The following is a 22,181-nucleotide window of genomic DNA, read 5'->3' as shown; positions in this document are numbered from 1 at the left end:
ATTGAATCATAAAAAGTATTGTGTATCTCAAGCTATCGTCCTTGGATCGTTTCTCTATGTGAAATAAATTTTAAAAACGTTCAAATTTTCCACATTTTAAAACAGCCTTGTTCATGTAAAAGGTCAGTTCTTTGAAGATTAGCACACTTGGGTATGCGCCTTAACGACAACAGGTAAAAAAAAAAGCACATACTGGAAATAAAGTGCATACGACAGGTTAGACTCAACTCATTTTAGTTTAAATATATCATAATTAAGACCTGGAGTTTAAACATAGCCACGCATTTAAGTCACTGGGCTGTGCTCAACGGGGCATGCCGCGGGTTTAGCCTTTAGCGGCTAGGTACATCCGGTCCTGCCCCGTCCATCGACCATGAACTACCCCCGTGAGACTTTGCCTGATGAAAGTGAGCGGAGCGGATGTGAATCAGGTGAGGGAATTATAAGTAGATTATAAATTATGACCTTTATGCTTCCAGGAGCTTCTGAACTATGTCCTAAACCTGCGGCTCGTGGCTAGTTAGCTAGCTCACTGTATACCAAAGCTAACAGTCATTTTTATTAAAATTGGAAAATATAAAATTCAAGTTACTTAAAATAAAGACTGCCTGGTTGTTTTAAAATGTAGAATACTTTAGATAGTGATGTTTAAAAAAAAAAAAAAAAAAATTATTATGCCTCAAAATTAGCATTAGCGTTAGCATTGAGACACAAACATTTCTGTGTCGCCTGGTGAAGTATTAATTTTATTTGTGTAGTGTTTAACGTGTTGTCAGTGACATCCACCTGCAGCTCCCTGTCCACAGCCTGACCCTAACCCCCTAACCTCTGACCCCTGACCCACCTGTAGCTCCCTGTCCACAGCTTGACCCCTAACCCCATTACCTCTGACCCCTGACCCACCTGTAGCTCCCTGTCCACTGTCTGATCTTTAAATATTTATTAATTTTAACGTGAATTGGGAAAAACCTCACAGAGATAAAACTGGACAGGAAGTAGTGACGCTAACGGTGAGGTAGAGGGCGCTGTTGTGCACTCAGCCTATTGTCCCTGGTTTTTAATTGGGATTTTTAGTGTTGATGACATAGGTAGACTGTTGTCCTTCCTGTATTTTTGTACCTTTCTTTAAAACCTCTTTTTCTCCATAGATTAACACTTAACTGACATAAAACTGATCAATATTTACCGACAAAATCCACCTCTACTTTCCAAGCCATAGCGATATAAGAAATGACGGCAATTTGAACAGCAGTTACTTGTGGTACTACAACAAAAGAATACAAAACAGCCGTGTCTGAACAACTTGTATTTTAGTTCAACACGATAATCACTGTCCCATGGCCCGTGTAGCATAGCGTTTGATGGAAGCATACGCCGCAGCGCTATTGTCGAGTGAAACAATTCTTAAAGACAGCTGCTCTTGTAACATTTGGACAGTTCCTGATTTGCGCTCGCACCGATCCGTCCCCCAGAGCCGTGACAACAGGTGTGCGCACTTCCACAGGACAAAGAACTTTTAATTTACGAGCGATTGGTTGCCGGGGTTTGACGCTCCCGGGACGGCTTTAGACTGACAGATGGGCAGAGTGGTTAGCTTTAGCGTGGTTAGCTTTAGACTGACAGATGGGCAGAGTGGTTAGCTTTAGCGTGGTTAGCTTTAGACTGACAGATGGGCAGAGTGGTTAGCTTTAGCGTGGTTAGCTTTAGACTGACAGATGGGCAGAGTGGTTAGCTTTAGCGTGGTTAGCTTTAGACTGACAGATGGGCAGAGCGGTTAGCTTTAGCGTGGTTAGCTTTAGACTGACAGATGGGCAGAGCGGTTAGCTTTAGCGTGGTTAGCTTTAGACTGACAGATGGGCAGAGCGGTTAGCTTTAGCGTGGTTAGCTTTAGACTGACAGATGGGCAGAGCGGTTAGCTTTAGCGTGGTTAGCTTTAGACTGACAGATGGGCAGAGCGGTTAGCTTTAGCGTGGTTAGCTTTAGACTGACAGATGGGCAGAGTGGTTAGCTTTAGCGTGGTTAGCTTTAGACTGACAGATGGGCAGAGTGGTTAGCTTTAGACTGACAGATGGGCAGAGTGGTTAGCTTTAGCGTGGTTAGCTTTAGACTGACAGATGGGTAGAGCGGTTAGCTTTAGCGTGGTTAGCTTTAGACTGACAGATGGGCAGAGCGGTTAGCTTTAGCGTGGTTAGCTTTAGACTGACAGATGGGTAGAGCGGTTAGCCTTAGCGTGGTTAGCTTTAGACTGACAGATGGGTAGAGCGGTTAGCTTTAGCGTGGTTAGCTTTAGACTGACAGATGGGCAGAGCAGTTAGCTTTAGCATGGTTAGCTTTAGACTGACAGATGGGCAGAGCGGTTAGCTTTAGCGTGGTTTGCTTTAGACTGACAGATGGGTAGAGCGGTTAGCCTTAGCGTGGTTAGCTTTAGACTGACAGATGGGCAGAGCGGTTAGCTTTAGACTGACAGATGGGTAGAGTGGTTAGCTTTAGCGTGGTTAGCTTTAGACTGACAGATGGGTAGAGCGGTTAGCTTTAGCGTGGTTAGCTTTAGACTGACAGATGGGTAGAGTGGTTAGCTTTAGCGTGGTTAGCTTTAAAGTGGCAGGTGAGCAGATAAGTAAAGTGGTTAGCTTTAGCGTGGTTAGCTTTAAAGTGGCAGGTGAGCAGATGGGTAAAGTGGTTAGCTTTAGCGTGGTTAGCTTTAGCGTGGTTAGCTTTAGCGTGGTTAGCTTTAGCGTGGCTCACTTAGTCCACTTCTTTATACAGTCTATGATCTGTGTAAATACTCATACAGAACTTAAATGACCATTTGTGGAAAAATTACAAAATATTTGAAGCAGCAAAGAGTTTTAAAACCGAATACTTCAACTAAAGTCATAAACATAAAAAATTCCTTTCAAAAAGAAGGTAAAGTTTCTATAAGAGACACATTTTTCTTTAAACCTTCATTTAACAATATAAAGGTGTTGTGATGTATTTGTATTAGTCTGAACATAACTATTGTGCAATTTGGCCTTTGTTAACATTACGGTTGCTAGGTAACAGTTATGAAACCTCTGCTTATGCCGTATCTACTGTCAGTGAAATAAAATTATAAACCAAAATGAAAAAAATCTTGCCCAGTTTTCTAACCTGTCACGTGTACTTTAAGTTGAGGCTTTAGTTTATGCAAGTAACGACTAAGGTTAAAGGTTCCGCATTGCGCATTTTTCTGATTTGAGTTATTATAATGTTATTTCCTCGTCACAAACACAGCTGGAGTTGTGTTTTTTGTTTCATTCACACATGTTTAACACACAAAAACCCCTGCATATTTAGGCTGAGTTCTTCTCTCAAACTGAAAACACTCCGTTCCACCTTGTGATGTCATCGTGTGGTGATACAGGAAGTGCTCCACTGTGTTTTTAAACTCCACACACCTTCATTTCTAGAATCATTTGGATCATTTCAGCTCTGGAATTGCCCATCTCTACTGAACTAAAAAGATATTTATGTAAACTTATGTAGCTCTTAACTGGAAAAACTACCACTTGATGACATCACAAGGTGGAACGGAGCATTTTGAGCTTTAGAGATGTGCACAGACCAATAATACAGGATTACTCAGACATGTGTGAATGAAACAAAACACAACTCCAGGTCTGTTTTTGAGGCGGTAACAGCTTTAGAACACGACTTAACGCTCACAAGAGTCCATTTTGTGTAACATCGGACTTTTTGTGTGCGTTCGTGTGCGTTTGTGTGCGTTTGTGGCGAGTAGCGGCTCCCGTACGGCGGACTTTGTTCCACTGTTAAACTATTCGAGCGTGATATGGTTCTTTTAGGCTGCGCTGCGTCGTCCATGTGAAGATAATCTGACAAACCCGTGTGTCCCAGGGCGTTTGTGTAAAGCCAGAAACAAAATGGCGGCTTTGTTTTGGAAGATAGTTACAGATTTGTGCGCTCAGCTTCTTCTATCATCACTCACTGAAACTTTAGACTCATTATATAATCGAGTTAGTAACACGAGGGCAATGTAATCTAATTTTAATGTAATATGAACGCCGTGTTTTGCTTGTTAATTGTTAGTACTGTCATATACGAGTACAGAGTCACAAAAGTCATTTATTTTATTAAAAACAATTATATCGATATCTAATCAATATAATTAAGTTGTTTTGTCGCTAGTTTTATTTCATTTGTATCTAGATGTTCAGAAGCATCTGGTCAGTTTTTGGTGGAGGACACGAGACGAGTCGAGAACAAAGAGACGAGAGAGAGGACGCGAGAGGAGACGAGAACAAGGAGACGAGAGAGGACGTGAGAAGGAGGAGACGAGAGAGGACACGAGAGGAGATGAGAACAAAGAGATGAAAGACAGGACACAAGAGGAGACAAGAACGTGGAGACGCGAGAGGACACGAGAGGAGTCGAGAACAAGGAGACGAGAGAGGACACGAGAGCGAAGAGATGAGAGAGGACACGAGAGGAGACGAGAACAAGCAGATGAAAGAGGGCACGAGAAGAGACAAGAACAAAGAGACGAGAGAGGACACGAGAGAAGACAAGAACGTGGAGACGCGAGAGGATACGAGAACAAGGAGACTAGAGAGGACACGAGAGGAGTCGAGAACAAGGACACTAGAGAGGAGACGAGAACAAGGAGACTAGAGAGGACACGAGAGGAGTCGAGAACAAGGAGATTAGAGAGGGCACGAGAGGAGACAAGAACAAAGAGACGAGAGAGGACACGAGAGAAGACAAGAACGTGGAGACGCGAGAGGATACGAGAACAAGGAGACGAGAGAGAACACGAGAGGAGACGAGAAGGAAAAGACAAGGGTGTAGATGAAAGGAGACGAGAATGAGGAGACGAGAGTGGGCGTGTACGTCACAGGGGGCGTGTACGTCACAGTGGGCGTGTACGTCACAGTGGGCGTGTACCAGTGTTGGTGAAAACGGGGATCGATCGACAAAATGGCGTCTTGAAAATAGTCGACTAAAGATTAAACTCAAACATGAATCAGTCCAAACACAACTTCAGACGCTCGACGAGAAGAAACGACTAGAACACGGTCAAAATGTCGGAAACATCCATTTTTTTTGCAGAATACGTCTGATTTACGCGGCTCCACTCTCCTCACAGCGCGTCTTACAAAAGTTATAATCACATTAACACACGCATAGTCAAAAAATAACCAGATTGCAGCTGTGGGATTACGTTCACTTAAATCCAACGCGTGTCTTTTTCCGCACTCACGAGCTCCAGACTCAGTATCAGTGAGTCTCCAGTGACAGGACGCTGTGATGCTGACAGACACGAGCCGAGTCTTATTATGTCTGCTGTCACTATCTCTCCTCCTCCTCCTCCTCCTCTTCCTCCCCTTCCTCTTCTCTGTGAACCCCTCATCTCAGCATCTCCGTACGCCGACTAGTACCGCACGATACGAGAAAAACTTCATAATGGAGTCATATTTGGTGTTCCGTAGTCCGTTGTGTCCTATATTACACAAAACGCGCCATTTTTCAGCCACGTTACAACAAAAAACAGACCTGGGCTTGTGTTTTGTTTCATTCACACGTGTTTGAGCAACTTTATTATTAGTTACTACGCGCCGTTCCACCTTGTGATGTCATCAAGTGGTAGTTTTCAAGTGAACAGCCCCTTTTACCCGTTTGTTCAGTAGAAACGGGCAATTCCAGGCGTGAAATGATCCAAATGATTCTAGAAATTAAGGTGTGTGGAGTTTAGAAACACAGTGGAGCACTTCCTGTATTACCACTTGATGACATCACAAGGTGGAACAGAGCGTTTTCAGTTTGAGAAAAATGAACGCAGCCTAAATATGTTGGTTTGTTTGTGCGTTAAACGTGTGTGAATGAAACAAAAACGCACAACTCCAGGTCTGTTTGTGACGAGGAAACATCAGAACATAGATCAGAAAATTGCGTAATATGGACTCTTTAAAACTCATCTCCATGGCGACAAGGTGTGTGGAGTTTAAAAACACCGTGGAGCACTTCCTGTATCACAGTGATGCCTTTGGTAGAGAAAATAATAATAATAATGATAATAATAAATCCATGTCAGACTCATTTACAGACACAATAGTTTCTCTGTTGCTCTTTCTCTGTCTGTCTCTCTCTGTCTTCTGTGTCTCTCTCGGTCTCTCTTCTTTCTCTCTCTCTGTCTCTCGCTCTCTCTGTGTCTGTCTCTCTCTCGCTGTCTCTCTTTTGTCTTTCTCTCTCTCTGTCTCTCGCTCTCTGTCTCTGTCTGACTCTCTCTCTCTGTGTCTCTCTTTTGTCTGTCTGTGTCTGTCTCCCTTCTTTCTGTCTGTCTGTCTGCCTCTCTCTCTCAGTCTGTCTGTCTCTCTCTCTCTCTCTCTGTCTCTCTGTCTGTCTCTCTCTCTCTCAGTCTCTCTCTGTTTGTCTCTCTCTCTCTCTGTCTGTCTCTCAGTTTCTCTCTGTCTGTCTCTGTCTCTCAGTCTCTGTCTCTCTGTCTGTCTCTCAGTCTCTGTCTGTCTCTGTCTCTCAGTCTGTCTCTGTCTGTCTCTCAGTTTCTCTCTGTCTGTCTCTGTCTCTCAGTCTGTCTCTGTCTGTCTCTCAGTTTCTCTCTGTCTGTCTCTGTCTCTCAGTCTCTGTCTCTCTGTCTGTCTCTGTCTCTCAGTCTGTCTCTGTCTGTCTCTCAGTTTCTCTCTGTCTGTCTCTGTCTCTCAGTCTCTGTCTCTCTCTGTCTCTCAGTCTCTGTCTGTCTCTCAGTCTCTGTCTGTCTCTCAGTCTGTCTCTCTCTGTCTGTCTCTCTCTTTACAGACACAATAGTGAAATAAAAACCCCAGGATCATGTAGAGGGTTAATACGAACATTTAAGACCAAAATGACGAGTCTGAAGCAGCAGAGACAGAGAGAGGACACAGTTTTTCAATAGAAAGTGAATTGGAGCCAGAGTCGACGACGCCGGAAGCTCACTTTCTATTTATACCGCGGCGGCTAGCAGGTTAGCTATACCCATTAATATATACAGTCTATGTTAGTGATTCCAGAGGGCGGGGCAGGGACAGCGAAGTCTCCGCCCCCTCGAGGTCCGACGCTGTGTCAATATCGAGCTAAATCTGATTTTTTATGTTTCGCCGATTAGCCACAAGAGCCCATAATAATGTGATTTCAGGAAGCTCCCTCTCTGGACTGCGTTTGGCGAGATGGGGCGACACAGACTTCTACTTAACTCAAAAGGTCATATACTTCAGCTATTATTCACAAGGCTCCAATTTAGCGGTCAATTTTTATTCTAAGGAGCGAAAAGAATTCAGTCAGTGAATACAAACTGGATGTAAGAGACAGAGACCTTTTGATAACTGGACCAGACTTCTTAAAGTGCTTCAGGCTTAAATATAGATTTCAATTAATAAAACACAGCTTCATTAATTCAAAACAGGGCCAAAAGTAGCGACGGGACGATAATGCTTAAGTTTAGTCAGACCTGTTCCACAAAATGGACTTTTCAGAGCTTTAAAACATGTTCTAGTTGGTTCTTCTCACTTCTTGACCCTCTAAAAGTTGTATTTGGAGATGCAATAAAATGTACGCTTGCTACGCTAATACAAAAACAATAGCTAACTGTACCGATGCTATGCTAACAACAACAACAACATTTAGCATAAACGTACATGAACTATAAAGCTAATATTCCAGTATAATACAACAAACTGAACACTTAGTTTGTTTTTGTAGTATATTTTGTGCCAATTCTCAATTTTTTGGTCAAGATTTTAAGCCAGATGCCCTTCCTTTTAGACTTCAGACTGACACAACATCAGAGCTTTTCTCCCGTAGCAATTATCAACAACAAAAACAAAGCAGTCAGGTAACAAACGTAGCCGTGAATGAAATACTTGTCGCTTGCTAGGGATGCTACGCTAACTGTTTTGATAGGTACAATACATAGACGGTATAAAGAAGTGCGCTAAGTGAGCGTGACGTCACCCACAGGTCAAATGAAGATTATCGAGGCTAGCGGTTAAAGCTGCTAATTTGGAGCCAAGTTCCATATTTGGAATTCCCACCACGAGTATCATAGCAACCAAAGAGCCAATCAGGAGCGAGGATGTTGAAGGTAACGCCCCTTCCTGCCCACACCGCTGGTTTAGCAGAAAGTGGCGCTTAGCAACGCTGTCAATCAAACCTGTTGCTAACGCTAGCGGGAGCAACCTCGGGGAAAGAAGGCGCCTGATTTGTCTGTTATTAATGTTCATATCTTAATTTATGGACAAAATAGCGAAATAAAAACACCAGAATCATGTAGATACGAACATTTAAGACCAAAATGACGAGTCTGACAGCAGCAGTTACACGGAGAGGGGCCACAGTTTTTCAATAGGAAGTGAATTGGGGCCAGAGTCGATGTAGCCGGAATCGCGCCCATGAGCACTTTTGTTTGGAACGCGGCGGCTAGCAGGTTAGCATACACTCTAAGGTACAATATCACATGCTATTTTATACAACCCACATTCGTAAGCAGCCAAGTTGTGATTTAAAACGCAGCCTGTGGTTTGTATTTGTTTGGCCCGACTTATCCAATCTCTGCCCAAGTATCATCGTCCGGGCTCTTTCATCTCTACACTCTGAGCCACTTTCAACAGCGCAGGCTCATTTAGGCTCCCAGATAATGCCGTGAGTCAGACATAGCAAGACGCCGGCAAAACTACAATGCAACGCTGTAATCCTGTTTGGAACTGATACGGAAAGGGACAGAGGCTGGGCTATCTCATGAGCTGAAGAATATTAATAAAACGTTGAACAAAATGGCCGCTTGGATGGTAGCTGTGAAATGTAAACATGGGCCGTGTCCGAATGTCCCCCCCTTAGCTCCTAACGCCGTATTCGCTACACTCTTTAGCTACTCTATAGAGCCTCGTTCACAGAGAGATGCGGAAATTATCGCTCTTTTACCAACGCGAGCTAAGGTAAACAGCTAACACTAGCAACTTTACGCAATAACCGTTTATTTAATCGTGTTTTAGTCATAACCAGGATCAACGGAGCGATAAACCAGCGCTTCGATCTGCTTCTCTCAGTCGCGTTGTGTCCAGTTAAACACCTGTCCGCTGTTGTTTTTTCCAACTTTTGCGATGCATTGTGGGCTAAACTGACCGGTCTGATGCCCAGGTGCATTGTGGGAAGTTTTGACTGCACTATTTTCTCACCAACTGGACATTCGGACAGAACTAAAACTGGCGTGATTTCTAAATACTGCCCTCTGTAGGGAACGGTGTGGACATTCAGACACAGCCACGGATTAGCATTAGCATTAGCATTAGTTAGCATATGCATAAAATAAGGAAAGGATCACCAATATTGCATTTAAAGTTACTAAATAAAGACAGTTCTGTGCGGTTTATGGCGAGATGTTTGTTCTGATTGGTTGTTTTAATGGGAAGGGCGGAGCTTATTGGTTTGATTGTCTGTTTGTCCATCATTTTATATATAATTTGTTTGTTATAATTTGTTTGCAAAGTTACGCGAAAAGACCATTTTTACAGCCAATCAGAGCAGACCATCCTTCCAGCCTATACGTTCTAGCATCACCTTAATTTAAAACCTTATACCGTAAATTTCAGACTATAGAGCGCACCTGAATATAAGCCGCACCAGCTAAATTAACAAGAAATTTTGTACATATATGAGCCGCACTTGAATATAAGCCGGAGGTTTTTATGTTGAGTGAGATACTGACACAGAAAGACGGTACATTGAAGTTTTTTTGAGTTTAATTTAAGACACGCTTTTCTTCAAACTGTACCTGAACACGGGATGAACGTACCTGCAGGTTTAGAAGATAAAACATCACCAACACGGGTCATCTGCTTTTATTTCTTCCGAAAGCTTTTGTCGTCTTTTTACATTGACTAAGTTCTTCCCACTGCCGCCTCCAACGTCGCATCATCGACTCATTGATTCCAAACTTACTGTACGTGCAGCGGCTCCATTTCCTTCTTTGATGCACAGATCCATTTCCTTCAACTTAAAATCTGCATCATTTCTTCATGTATTTTCCATGATGAGGGTGTGGCACGATGCGCAAAATGACGTAATCTTTCCCCACGTCTGTCTCACTTTTGTATTTACTGCTAGAGAGTGCCCCCTGGTGGATGTTCGCCAGTAAAAGTCTATAAATTAGTCGCACTGTTGTATAGGCTGCAGGGTTCAAAGCGTGGGGGGAAAAAAGTAGCGGCTTATAGTTCAAAATTTACAGTTAGTAGCATAACTTGTTGTGATTGGTCAAGCGTCAATCAACAGTTTCATTTGAGTGGGCGGAGTCAGTCAAAAGATACGCCATTTGTAAAAACAACAGGCAATATTTAAAGTGGTAAAATGGCACAACTTCTCCTAACGTAATGTCACAGGCTGCAGTACCCAGACTGACCTGTTGGGAGTAGCGCTGCTGGGTCTGGATCTGGTAATGCTCCTCAGTGGTTACCCGGGTAGCGGAGGAGGTTGCCCGCGGTAACGTCTCCACCTCCTGGATGGCCTCCATGGAGATGCTCTGAGGGAGGACCTTGAAGAGGGAGGTCACGTACATGATGATGCTCTTCTTGTCCGGGTTGGGCACCGCCACGTCTGAAAAAAAGGAAAATACGGATTATTTTGGACGGATTTTAGGGTCCCAGTATTTTTTGTTTTGTTTTATTTTAGAGTTGTTCCTGTTAATTTAGCTTTTTGGCATTTTCATTCTAACTGTTGATCATCTGGACCCACTTTATAACTACATTTTTCATTACTAAACAGCATATTCTATTTTTATATTTTAGCATTCAAATCAAACTAGCATTTAGCATTCTAGCATTTTGGCAATTTAGCATTTTCTACTGCAAAATCTGAATGAAACTGCCCACAAAATATAATGATGTTTTGTATTTCTGGCCATGTGGCGACAGTTCCGACATCTGGTGAGCCGTGCGGACCGGAGCGGCGGCCTCCCTGCTCATGAATCTCAAATGGACTTGTGTATTCTGAGATAAGCGAAGGTTTAGACTGGCCAAAAGCTACTGTTTATAATACAGGCTACTGCTAGCTCCAGGGCTAAACCAACCCAGGAGACTGTACAGGGGTAAGAGGAGGTGAGTTAATAAAAGAAGGACTAAACCAGACTGAACCAGGACTAAATCAGGGCTAAACCAGGGCTAAATCAGGGCTAAACCAGGACTAAATCAGGGCTATATCAGGACTTAACCAAGGCTAAACCAGGACTAAACCTGGGACTCAACCAGGGCTAAACCAGGACTAAATCAGGGCTAAACCAGGACTAAATCAGGGCTAAACCAACCCAGGAGACTGTACAGGGGGTAAGAGGAGGTGAGTTAATAAAAGAAGGACTAAACCAGACTGAACCAGGCCTAAACTAGGACTAAATCAGGGCTAAATCAGGACATAACCAAGGCTAAACCAGGACTAAACCAAGGCTAAATCAGGACATAACCAAGACTAAAAAAGGACTAAACTAGGGCTAAACCAGGACTAAAGCAGGACTAAACCAGGACTAAACCAGGGCTAAACCAGGCTAATTCCAGACTAAACCAGGACATAACCAAGGCTAAACCAGGACTAAACCAGGACTAAACCAGAACTAAACTAGGTCTAAATCAGGCTAACTCCAGACTAAACCAAGACTTAAAACAGGGTTAAACCAGGGCTAAACTAGGACTAAACCACAACTTTAAAAAGGGCTAAAATGGGCTAAACTAGGACTAAACCTAGACTAAACCGAGGTTAAATCTAGCCTAAGTCAGAACTAAAGCAAAACTAAAAGAGTCCCCCAAGAACTGGAGTTTCCATAAACCAGGACTTGAACAGAACTCGTACCTCCAGCTGTACGTGTCCCACATTTTGAGAACCTCGGTGTAACAGATCGCAGAATATGTGACAGTGCAAGTAATGGACAGTGCAGTCAATGGGAACAAAAGAAAAATAGCCCGAGCCCAAAAGACAATAGACTCTATGTACATGTTTGCACTACAAGATCTACGGAGCGCCACAGCCAGACAGAAAGATAAAGATTTTTTTTTTTTTAGGATAAGATTTATAAGTCCTGCAGAGAGGAGGCAAACTGGGGTTATTGTTTGACAGCGGAAAACAAACTGCTCGATAAATTCTCTGGGAAAAAAAAAGCAGGCGTAGACCGCAGTAGCGCCCTCCGGTGTCATTACAAACACATATTTCGTTAGCGCTCGGTTCACTTGTTCCCAAACCTAGCATAATACCAATTGTGCGAGATGGCAAGCTAGCATAATTACCAGGTATAGCAGAGTATCAATTTCAAGGCAGACTAATTACCGAGCTCACAAGTCAACTATGCATAATTAGCACGTTAGCGGCTCATTATCGGGGTAACGGAGATGATTAGCGGTATACGTTTCTCATGTAATTGCATTTTCTCATATATACACATATTATGAAGGTATTATGTAGCGAGTTATTTTAAATCTTATTATGGGGAAGACGCGAACGTAACACCGGCAATGAGTCATTAATTACAGAGCAAAGAAAACGTATTGTGCTTGTGTCGCTCTGTAGTTATAATCTACGACGTACGTGGATCGTTATGTTAGAATTAGCACGTTTTATATAGTAAAATTAGTCTAAAACGAGTTAATAAAAGAAATAAGTCAGCTGAGTTCTACGTGAGAAAACTGCGGCGTCCAATGGGAGCCGACGTCGCCGTAAACGTCATCACAACAAAGAGACGTGGAGATGTTGGCGCCCCCTGTGGACAGCTGCACGTCACACTAGCGAGCAGTGGATTTTGCTTCATTTGGACCAAAATGACGACACGACGCTGCCGAATCCTACGAGTATCACCGATTAAGAAAATAAAACTGGAGAAGGAAGTGCGTACGTCACAGTGGGCGTGTCACAGGTGGAGGTGAAAATGGGGATTTATCGGCAAAATGGCGTCTTGATAATAAGCGATTAAAGATTAAACTCAAACATGAATCACTCCAAAAACAACTTCAGACGCTCAATGAGAAGAAACGACTAGAACATGGTTAAAAGTAGCTATTTTTTCATAACATTTTATATCTTAGACTATTATTTTGAATTCATCATATGATTTCTTGTAGGTAGAACTTTCCAAAGTACAGTTGTCCATCGCTATAACACGGTTCACCCTCGCTGTTTCGCAGATTTTTTAGTACAATTTTCACGCTTTTTTACATCGTATGAGCGTGCATTGTGTTCTGTGTCCTGATTGGCTGTTGGACTGTAGACCATTGTGTCGTGCGTCCTGATTGGCTGTTGGACTGTAGACCATTGTGTCGTGCGTCCTGATTGGCTGTTGGACTGTAGACCATTGTGTCGTGCGTCCTGATTGGCTGTTGGACTGTAGACCATTGTCCATCAGTCTCCTCCGTGCCGTGTCTCCTGTCCAGTACAGAATGTGTTCAGACAAATTTACATAAACGTCGGATCGCAGTGTGACTCTGAAGTGCTGTACGTTTGCAATTTGTTTTCTCCACCGACAAAACCCACAATGTCGATGAAACGTTCTGCACCGACAAAGACGCCTACGAAGGTTTGAACTTTGAGAGAGTTTAAACGAGAGAGAAATGTGAGAAAATGTTAACGCCTGTGTGAGAAAAGTGTATAAAGTGTGTGGTGAGGGGTTTTACAGCAAAAAACATAGAGAATAATGTAAAAAATAAAGCTGATACTTCACGGATTTTGCCTGTTGCGGGTTATTTTTAAAACGTAATGAATATTAAGCCAATTAATGTGATTTTAAAGTTTAATCTGGCCCCTCAAAACATTAAAATATAAAATAAATAAATAAAAATGCCCGAACTGTGAGTAATTTACTGTTTCTTTTACATTTTAAATAAAAGTGGGTCACTGCACAGATACAGGGATTGTTCAAATCTGGGACATATTTGTTTCCACAGACGTTTTTATTTTTTTTTCCAGACAAGAAATTTAAAAACTAACCCTTTATTATGAGTCTGTCTACATCTCCAAACCTCAAAATGCTCCGTTCCACCTTATGATGTCAGCATTTGTGGCTTTTTTTTGCCTGGAATGTTCCCCAAAACAGCATTTAACTTACGTTTTTTTCACGGAGGCAAACGAGCGACGCGACCAAGCTAAGCTACAGGTCGGATCTGCGGAGAGACGACCCCGTTCAAAGTAAGTACGCGTGTTTTCTAAGATATTTTGTAGAAATAAAAACACCTGTTAGCGGATGAACGCAAGATACACAGGTTTAACGGTGTATCATCTCCACGGACACGCGCCAACGGAAAAGTTACGTAGTGCATCTTTAGCTTAGCGGTGTTAAGAATGGCTACAGTTTACTTTTGGTCGGTTGTTTAAACTGCGGGACGGTTTCAAAATCAAAACAAAATCAATCTTACCATTAGTTCAGTAGAGATGGGCGATTCCAGATCTGAAATTATCAAAATTGTTCTAGTTTTCAGTTTAAAAAAGCACTTCCTGTATTACATCATGATGACATCACAAGGTGGAACAGAGCGTTTTCAGTTTGAGAGAAGAACGCAACGTAAATATGCCGTTTTTTTTGTTTTTTTTTATTAAACTGTGTGCGAATGAAGCAAAAAAACACAACTCCGGGTCTGTTTTGCGGCAAAGAAACAAACTTAGAAAACAACAGATCAGAAAATAAAGTATATAACACGTCCGCTTTAAATCGCCCGCGCGCCGTGTACTGAAGTCACTGTATACTCGCGGTGATATAATGTATGTATGAATGCGGTTGATTACTGCTCTGTGTAAATATCCAGACTGCAAATGTCATTACGGCGGATGAGAATAGCTCCTCAGATGATCCCCGCGCAGGAAAGATGTGACGCTCATATTGTGTTTGTGAGCGAGAGGCTTCAAAACAAACTCAATTATTAGAACTGCAGATTCCCCATAGACACATTAGGCAAATTTCAGCGGTGGGAGATACCTGTGTGAAGAATACTGAGCAGAAACGCACGCGGGATTAAGACTTTCAAAACGTATACAACTGAGGGAAACGTCTGTCTGCTCAATGTGCACTGTGGAACTTTTACAGGAGTCTGCTACATGTGTGTTTCCATGGTGACGGTAGGTCTGATGGTGGAGGGTCAGATCCTCTAAAGTGAAGGTTGGTGGTTTGAATCCTGCTCTCGACAAAGAACAAAGAAAAATATCAGCTGCTGTAAACCAGGACGTAACCGCGGCTAAATCAAGGCTAAAGCAGGACTAAACCAGGGCTGAACCAGGACTAAACATGGACTAAACCAGGGCTGAACCAGGACTAAACATGGACTAAACCAGGGCTGAACCAGGACTAAACATGGACTAAACCAGGGCTGAACCAGGACTAAACATGGACTAAACCAGGGCTGAACCAGGACTAAACATGGACTAAACCAGGGCTGAACCAGGACTAAACATGGACTAAACCAGGGCTGAACCAGGACTAAACATGGACTAAACCAGGGTTAAATCAGGGCAAAAGCAGGACTAAACCAGGACTAAACCAGAACTAAACATGGACTAAACTACAGCTAAACCAGGACCAAACCAGGACTAAACCAAAACTAAACCGGGGCTAAACTGGGGCTAAACCAGGGATAAACCAAGACTAAACCAGGACATAATCGAGACTAAACCAGGACTAAACCAGGACCAAACCAGGACTAAACCGGGACTAAACATGGACTAAACCAGGGTTAAATCAGGGTTAAATCAGGACTAAACATGGACTAAACTGAGGCAAAACCAAGACTAAACAGGGGCTAAACTACGGCTAAACCAGGACCAAACCAGGACTAAACCAAGACTAAACCGGGACATAATCGAGACTAAACCAGGACTAAACCAGGACCAAACCAGGACTAAACCAGGACTAAACCAGGATTAAACTGGGACTTAACCAGAGCTAAACCAAGACTAAACCAGGGCTAGACCAAGTCTAAACCAGGACATAATCAAGACTAAACCAGGACTAAACTGGTACTAAACCAGGCTAACCCTGGACTAAATCAAGACAACAGGACTAAACCACGACTTAAAAAAGGCCTAAAACAGGACTAAACCAGAACTTAGCCTAGAATAAACCAAGGTTAAATTTAGCCTAATTCAAAACTAAAGCAAAACTAAAAGACCCTCCCCAGAACTGGAGTTTTCATAAACCAGGACTTGAACAGAACTCGTACCACCAGCTGTGCGTGTCCCACATTTTGAGAACCTCGGTGTAACAGACACACATACACGCACCCAGTATCTGTGTACTGGAAGGTTCCACAGTATAGCATTAAACTTATATATATCTTGCATTTATTCAATTTGCTATTTTTATCACAAAAAAAAAAATAATAATAATAAAAAATAAATTTAAAAAACTTGAAAAACAGGCATTCTGGGGTTGTGAGTGGGATCGCCTCTACACAGATGTGACCTGTACTGTAAACTGGCCTGGTTGGAACATTCCAGGCAAAGCAATACCATCTCCATGGAGACGAGCAGATGGCACCTTGAACTTTTTAATATAGACGGATAAAATAGAAACACCTTTATTGAAAAAAAACAAAAAAAACAGGATAGATTTTACGGCACATTCCACGCAAAAACATCTCCATAGCGACGAGCAGCTGGCAGACGCTCCATCAGAAAAGCTCCGTAGTGCGTTTTGAATCTGAATTTTCTTTTGCAGATATTTGTAAAAACTTCATTAACTCCAAAGTGTCTCCGATTGAAATGTTTCCGTGGTGTCAGTGAGCGGAGACTTGATGAAACGGGGAAAAGCCATTGTTCTAAATGAGATTGTGTCAGAGTCGTTTTGGTAAGAGCCGTTTGAGTGGCTCTTCAAACATTCACGCTGATTGTTTTACGCTTTGAGGAGTCCTGTTCTAAACGCTCGGGCTAACCGCAGATTAACAGCAGACGAACGACGGCGGGTTGGTTTTGACAAGACGCGAACGAAAAAAACACCATCATAACTAGTGTTGATCTGGATGTAATGACGTTATACGACCAGTGGGGGCGCAAGAGACAGTTTTCCTATAGATTACACTGTGCTTTTTGTTGAAATATGTAAAAGGTAAATACGCAAATGCTGAAGCGGATCATTTCTATTGCGACTAGACCTTAAATCCCACGATATTACAACAAAAAAACGACACACCGATACCAGTCCGATACCGGTCCGATACCAGTCCGATACCAGTCCGATACCGGTCCGATACCAGTCCGATACCGGTCCGATTCCTATAGAAGTAGACTCAATTTTGTTACAGTACCAGAGCAAAAATAAAAGTCTCTCTCTCCAGAACATCGACAGAATAAATGAGACTTTGAGACTAAAGTGTTTGATTCAGATGTAAAATGGTCCTGATGATGAGTTGTGCTGATTTAAGCTCTTTCACTTTTCTCCTCGTTCGCTTTGTTCCACAGAGCGACGAAAAAAATACAAAGAGGCCTGGAAAAAAGAGCTCGACCTGGAAAAACGAGCTCGTCCTGGAAAAAAAGAGCTTGTCCTGGAATAAGAGCTCATTCTGGGGAAAAAAGAGCTCGTCCTGGAAAAAAAAGAGCTCTTCATGGGAAAAAAGAGCTTGTCCTGGAAAAAGAGCTCTTCCTGGAAAAAAAAAAAGGGCTCGTTCTGGAAAAAAAAAAAAAAAACTCATCCTGGAAAAAGAGCTTGTCCTGGAAAAAAGAGCTCGTCCTGGAAAAAACAGCTCTTCCTGGAAAAAAAAAGGGCTCGTCCTGGAAAAAAAAAAAAAAAAACTCGTCCTGGAAAAAGAGCTTGTCCTGGAAAAAAGAGCTCGTCCTGGAAAAAACAGCTCTTCCTGGAAAAAAAAAGGGCTCGTCCTGGAAAAAAAAAAAAAAAAAACTCGTCCTGGAAAAAGAGCTTGTCCTGGAAAAAAGAGCTCATCCTGGAAAAAAGGGCTCGTCCTCAGAGCACATGGATCATTAGGCAGAGTAAACAAAGTCAGTGTTAGCGCTGTTGTGGTGTTAGCATTCTTGTTGTGTTAGCGGTATCGTCCTGTTAGCGCTATCGTCCTGTTAGCGCTATCATCAGGCTGCACTCTCCACAGTTATTTTTCTAAGTTAGCATCCACACCAAAGGCTAAATGAAGCTATCAAAGACATCACACAAAAGTCTTTTCCATCATTATTAGCGTCTTTTAAGTGTCTGTGGAGCCGCAACAGTCTGAATTTAACCTGCTCTGTGCGTTAACGTTAGCATTAGCATTAGAACTAGCTGCAGACGTCAACAGCAACAGTGCTCACTCTGGAAAATACTGAGTAGTATTGGATTGGTGATGTGGTCTGAGTACTCGCCGATACGATACCTAAAAATGTGCAGTATTGGAGCTTTTTTCGGAGCCTGAGACGATGAAGCCGGATGCACGCCCACGCTCACTTACTATTTGGAACGCGGCGGTTAGCGAATTAGCCTTAGTCAGTCTCAAATAAAAAAATCCTGCTTAAATGTCCAAGTTGTACAAGAAAATAAGACGTTGAGCTCGTCATGTTTAAACTGTATTCAGCTGAAAGAGTGGTGGTCATAATGTTATGGCTATTTCATGTTTTCTTTAATCTACGTGATGAAGAGAGTGAAATATGTTAGCATGTGCTTTGAAGGTTTAAGTGAGCTAAAGGGATTACGCGCCGCCTATCGCTACTGCCCAGAAACATGGTACTTACGAAGGATTAAAGCAGAATAAAACAAAAAGGTCCAGAGAAGAAACACAGTACAGTCAAAGTTTCACTCTCCTGTTTCCCTTATAATTAATACTTATATTAATGTAAAGATGCACTGTGTAACTTTTCTCGTAGAGCGTCCGCCACCCGCTCGTCTCCGTGGTGATGTTATTCCGTTGTGGTGAATGATTTCAAGTTTGATTTTTCAGTAGCTCAATTGGTAAAGTGTTTGTCCACTGATCCAAAGATTAGCGGTTCGGTTGGTTCAAATCCCGTTCTCGACTTAAATATAGTTGGTTGAGCGGTTCTGTTGTTGTGTCGTTGGGCAAGACACTTCCAGATCCACTTCGCCCTGGTGTATGAACGTGTGTGAATGGGTGATTGGGCGGTTCCTGGATGTAAAACGTGCCTAAAATGTAGAAAAGTGCTTTATAAATTAAGCCATTTACCATTAAACGTATCTATGCAGATGTTTTCCACGCCTCCACAGACCTGACCTGTAACTTGGCCTAGAAGCATTCATTTTTCAATCAGCGTAATGAGTTGAATGACCTGGGGTTCCTCAAGGGTCAGTACTAGGACCCCTGGATTTGTTCAATTCAAACCCAGTGTAAAAGAAAAATTCAAATCTGTAAACTGGACGAGACGTTGTTGGAGTGAAGATGTTTCGCTGCTCGTTCAAGTCGCTTCTTCAGTTCTGGTCAGATTACTCCTGGACAGGGCCGGCCCCAGCCTTTAGGGGGCCCTGAGCAGAATTTACCGTTGGGGTCCTCGCCACTTCAGAACTACGTATTCATGTTTGACAAAATTAAGACACAATTTCAATCAGTTGTAAAAAGATTGACAATTCTAAAACTTCACAAGAACAACAGCCACAAGTAAAAATATGTAACGGGCGGTCTGGATGTCCTTCGCCAGAGAAATGTTTAAATCCTTGACATTTTCTTCTTGTTTTCTGCTGTAAGAATTGTTCGTTTCTAGAGCAAGCGTCAAAGGGGACAAAGAGACTGCAACATAAAGTCAGAAGGGTTTAGTAAGTTCCACACAGGTAAAGTGAACAATGAAGCAACGGACTCTCAAAGTTTGTGTTTGTGAGGGGGGGTCTTCTTCTAATCCGCATGGTGTCGCACAAGGTAAGTGTTTTATGATCATCTCAGAGTCCGGGTCACATATTCTTTAGGTGGCTTTAATCACAAGACCAGAACTTCGGTGTTATCTTCTTGTCCACACGTCCTTGTAAACCTTCACGCTGGTCTTCATAGCGTCCTGGTGATCCCCCGTGCGTGTTATTTACTTTAGCACGAGTAAATCAAGATACCCTGGTTCATTTTAATGTGTTCCAGTTGACTAAAATGGGCTTAGATTTATAAATGTTTCATGTCATAAAATACAGAGCGCACCTCGAGGGAAAAGGGTCCTCACACCGGTGTAAATATGTAGCTGTCCACACCAATGCCTCAAAAAAAAAAAAAAAAAAAACCCAAAAAAAGCAAATGGAGGTTGCACATATTTAGTTACTGGAAATAAAACACATCTAATCATTTTAGAGCAACATGTTTTCACTGAGGGCCACATCAACAAAATGGCTGCAAAATGTCATGTTAAGACCATCATACCTTTTAATTTACCCTGTCGAGGGCCACGTAAAATGATGTGGAGGGCAACATTTGGCCCACGGACCTCGAGTTTGACACATGTGTTTTAGAGGAATATTTAGACTAGTGCCGTTTAGTTTCCAAAAATCCTTTACACTCATTATTTTCAATATAAAAGTATGGGTCTTGGGGGCCCTGAGCAGCTGACCGGCCCTTCTGCTGGACACCGCCGCTAGATTTAACGAGCTACACAGCTAGCTAACAAACACAAACGGTAAACAATGGACTATACCTGGACGACTGAGGGACTGAGGGAATCACACAGACGTCATTTGAAAACCCAGAATTAAAACGTTAAAACCCATAACTCAGCTCCCGGTGACGGCGCCGTTAAAAACGATTGACTCTAATGCGGACGGACAGTTTGTAGTACGAGCGCGCTGGCAGACTCGAGGTCAGCTGGAGCGGTGGCAGAATGATACAGTGAGATTTGATGCCGTCGTAGATTTATGTGAGCGGCGTTTGGCAGAGAGCGATTAACCAGGCCCTGATGTGGAGCGAGCGGAAAGGCCTCCTCTCAGCTGGGCACGCAATCAAATTAAAGGAGTTTTTTTATGAGCGAGCTGGGAGCGCAAACGAAGGGAAATAAACTGAAAATGTGTGTCGTTTTCAAACAAGGCATCGGAATAATACAGTGTGAAGACGCAGCGGCCATATTGGATTATATTAGTTATACACATTTCTATGGGTCTGAAGGGTGTTTAGTAAAATGTTAAGGTCCTATATTTCACGAAACTGACTTTTGTGAGCTTTAAGTCGTGTTATAATGTTGTTACCTCCTCAAAAACACATCTGGAGTTGTGTTTTGTTGCATTCACTTCTATATCTCCAAAGTTCATAACGCTCTGTTCCACCTTGTGATGTCATGCAGTGGGAGTTTTCAAGTTAAAGGTCCTATATTACAAAAAAATTGACTCTTCTGAGCTTTTCGCCGTGTTATAATGTCATTTCCTCCTGGATTTATGTTTGAGTAAAGTATTATTCGTCTGGCTACATCTCCAAAGCTGAAAAACGCACCGTTCCACCTTGTGATGTCACAAAGTGGTAGTTTTCAAGTTAATAGCGACGTTTTACCTTTATTTCAGTCAAGATTGGAAGTTCGAAGCCTGAAATGATCCAAATGATTCTAGAAATGAAGCTGTATGGAGTTTAAAAACACAGCGGAGCACTTCCTGTATTACCACATGATGACATCACAAGGTGGAACAGAGCGTTTTCAATTTGACAGAACAACTCATTATAACATAGATCAGAAAACAGCGTGATACGACTGCTTTAAAGTTAAATAATCTTGTTTTCGTTTTAATAGCTGTTGTTCTGTATCTAAATGTGTTTCAAGGTTAATTTTTTATTTTATTTTTTCATTTTACAAAGGGAATAAAATATAAACACATTATGGCTGTGTCATGATGCCTGTATGATCTGTCTCCCTGTGTGCTCCTCCCCTCACCTGTCTGAGCCTGGAACTGGGCGGAGTTCCTGGCTCCTCCCACGCGCACCTGGAGCACATCAGTGCAATTACCTCCACCTGCTGCGGAGCGTAAGTGGAGCCAGGACCAGACACTCAGGGCCAGATCGTCTGCTTATCTACATCCTGTTCAGTGCCGGTTCATCTACGTATCATCATCCATATCCTGTCTGCTTCACTGCGCCAGCTTCCAAACTCCCGGCTCCGCTCCCTCCTGGCTTCCCCGACCTGGTATGGTACTGTTCACCTTGTCTCCTGCTCACTACGCCCCTGGACCTCGCCCTGCACTCTGCTCCTTTCCCTGGCTCTGGTCCACTGGTCTTTGCCTCTGTGGTCCACGTTCCCGGACCCCGGCTCGTCCTCTGCACCTCGCGCTCCGCTCCTGGATCCTGCCC

The 22,181-nt window shown here is 42.8% G+C and overlaps 1 protein-coding gene across 13 annotated transcripts in view; it reads right to left on the bottom strand.

Moving 5' to 3' along the window:
- The window catches only part of dmd (dystrophin), a 500,656-nt gene that overhangs the window by 301,724 nt on the left and 176,751 nt on the right, over positions 1-22,181 (bottom strand). For all 13 annotated transcript variants that reach the window (XM_055226238.1, XM_055226248.1, XM_055226250.1 and 10 more), the window contains exon 9: positions 10,400-10,593. In XM_055226238.1, the coding sequence (XP_055082213.1) occupies positions 10,400-10,593 (194 nt within the window). The remainder of the gene's footprint in view (positions 1-10,399; positions 10,594-22,181) is intronic.

The sequence above is a fragment of the Periophthalmus magnuspinnatus genome, chromosome 2 (assembly GCF_009829125.3).
Source record: "Periophthalmus magnuspinnatus isolate fPerMag1 chromosome 2, fPerMag1.2.pri, whole genome shotgun sequence".
NCBI lineage: Eukaryota > Metazoa > Chordata > Actinopteri > Gobiiformes > Gobiidae > Periophthalmus > Periophthalmus magnuspinnatus.
The sequence above is the reverse complement of the archived record's forward strand: the minus strand, read 5'-3'. Positions and strand labels throughout refer to the sequence as shown.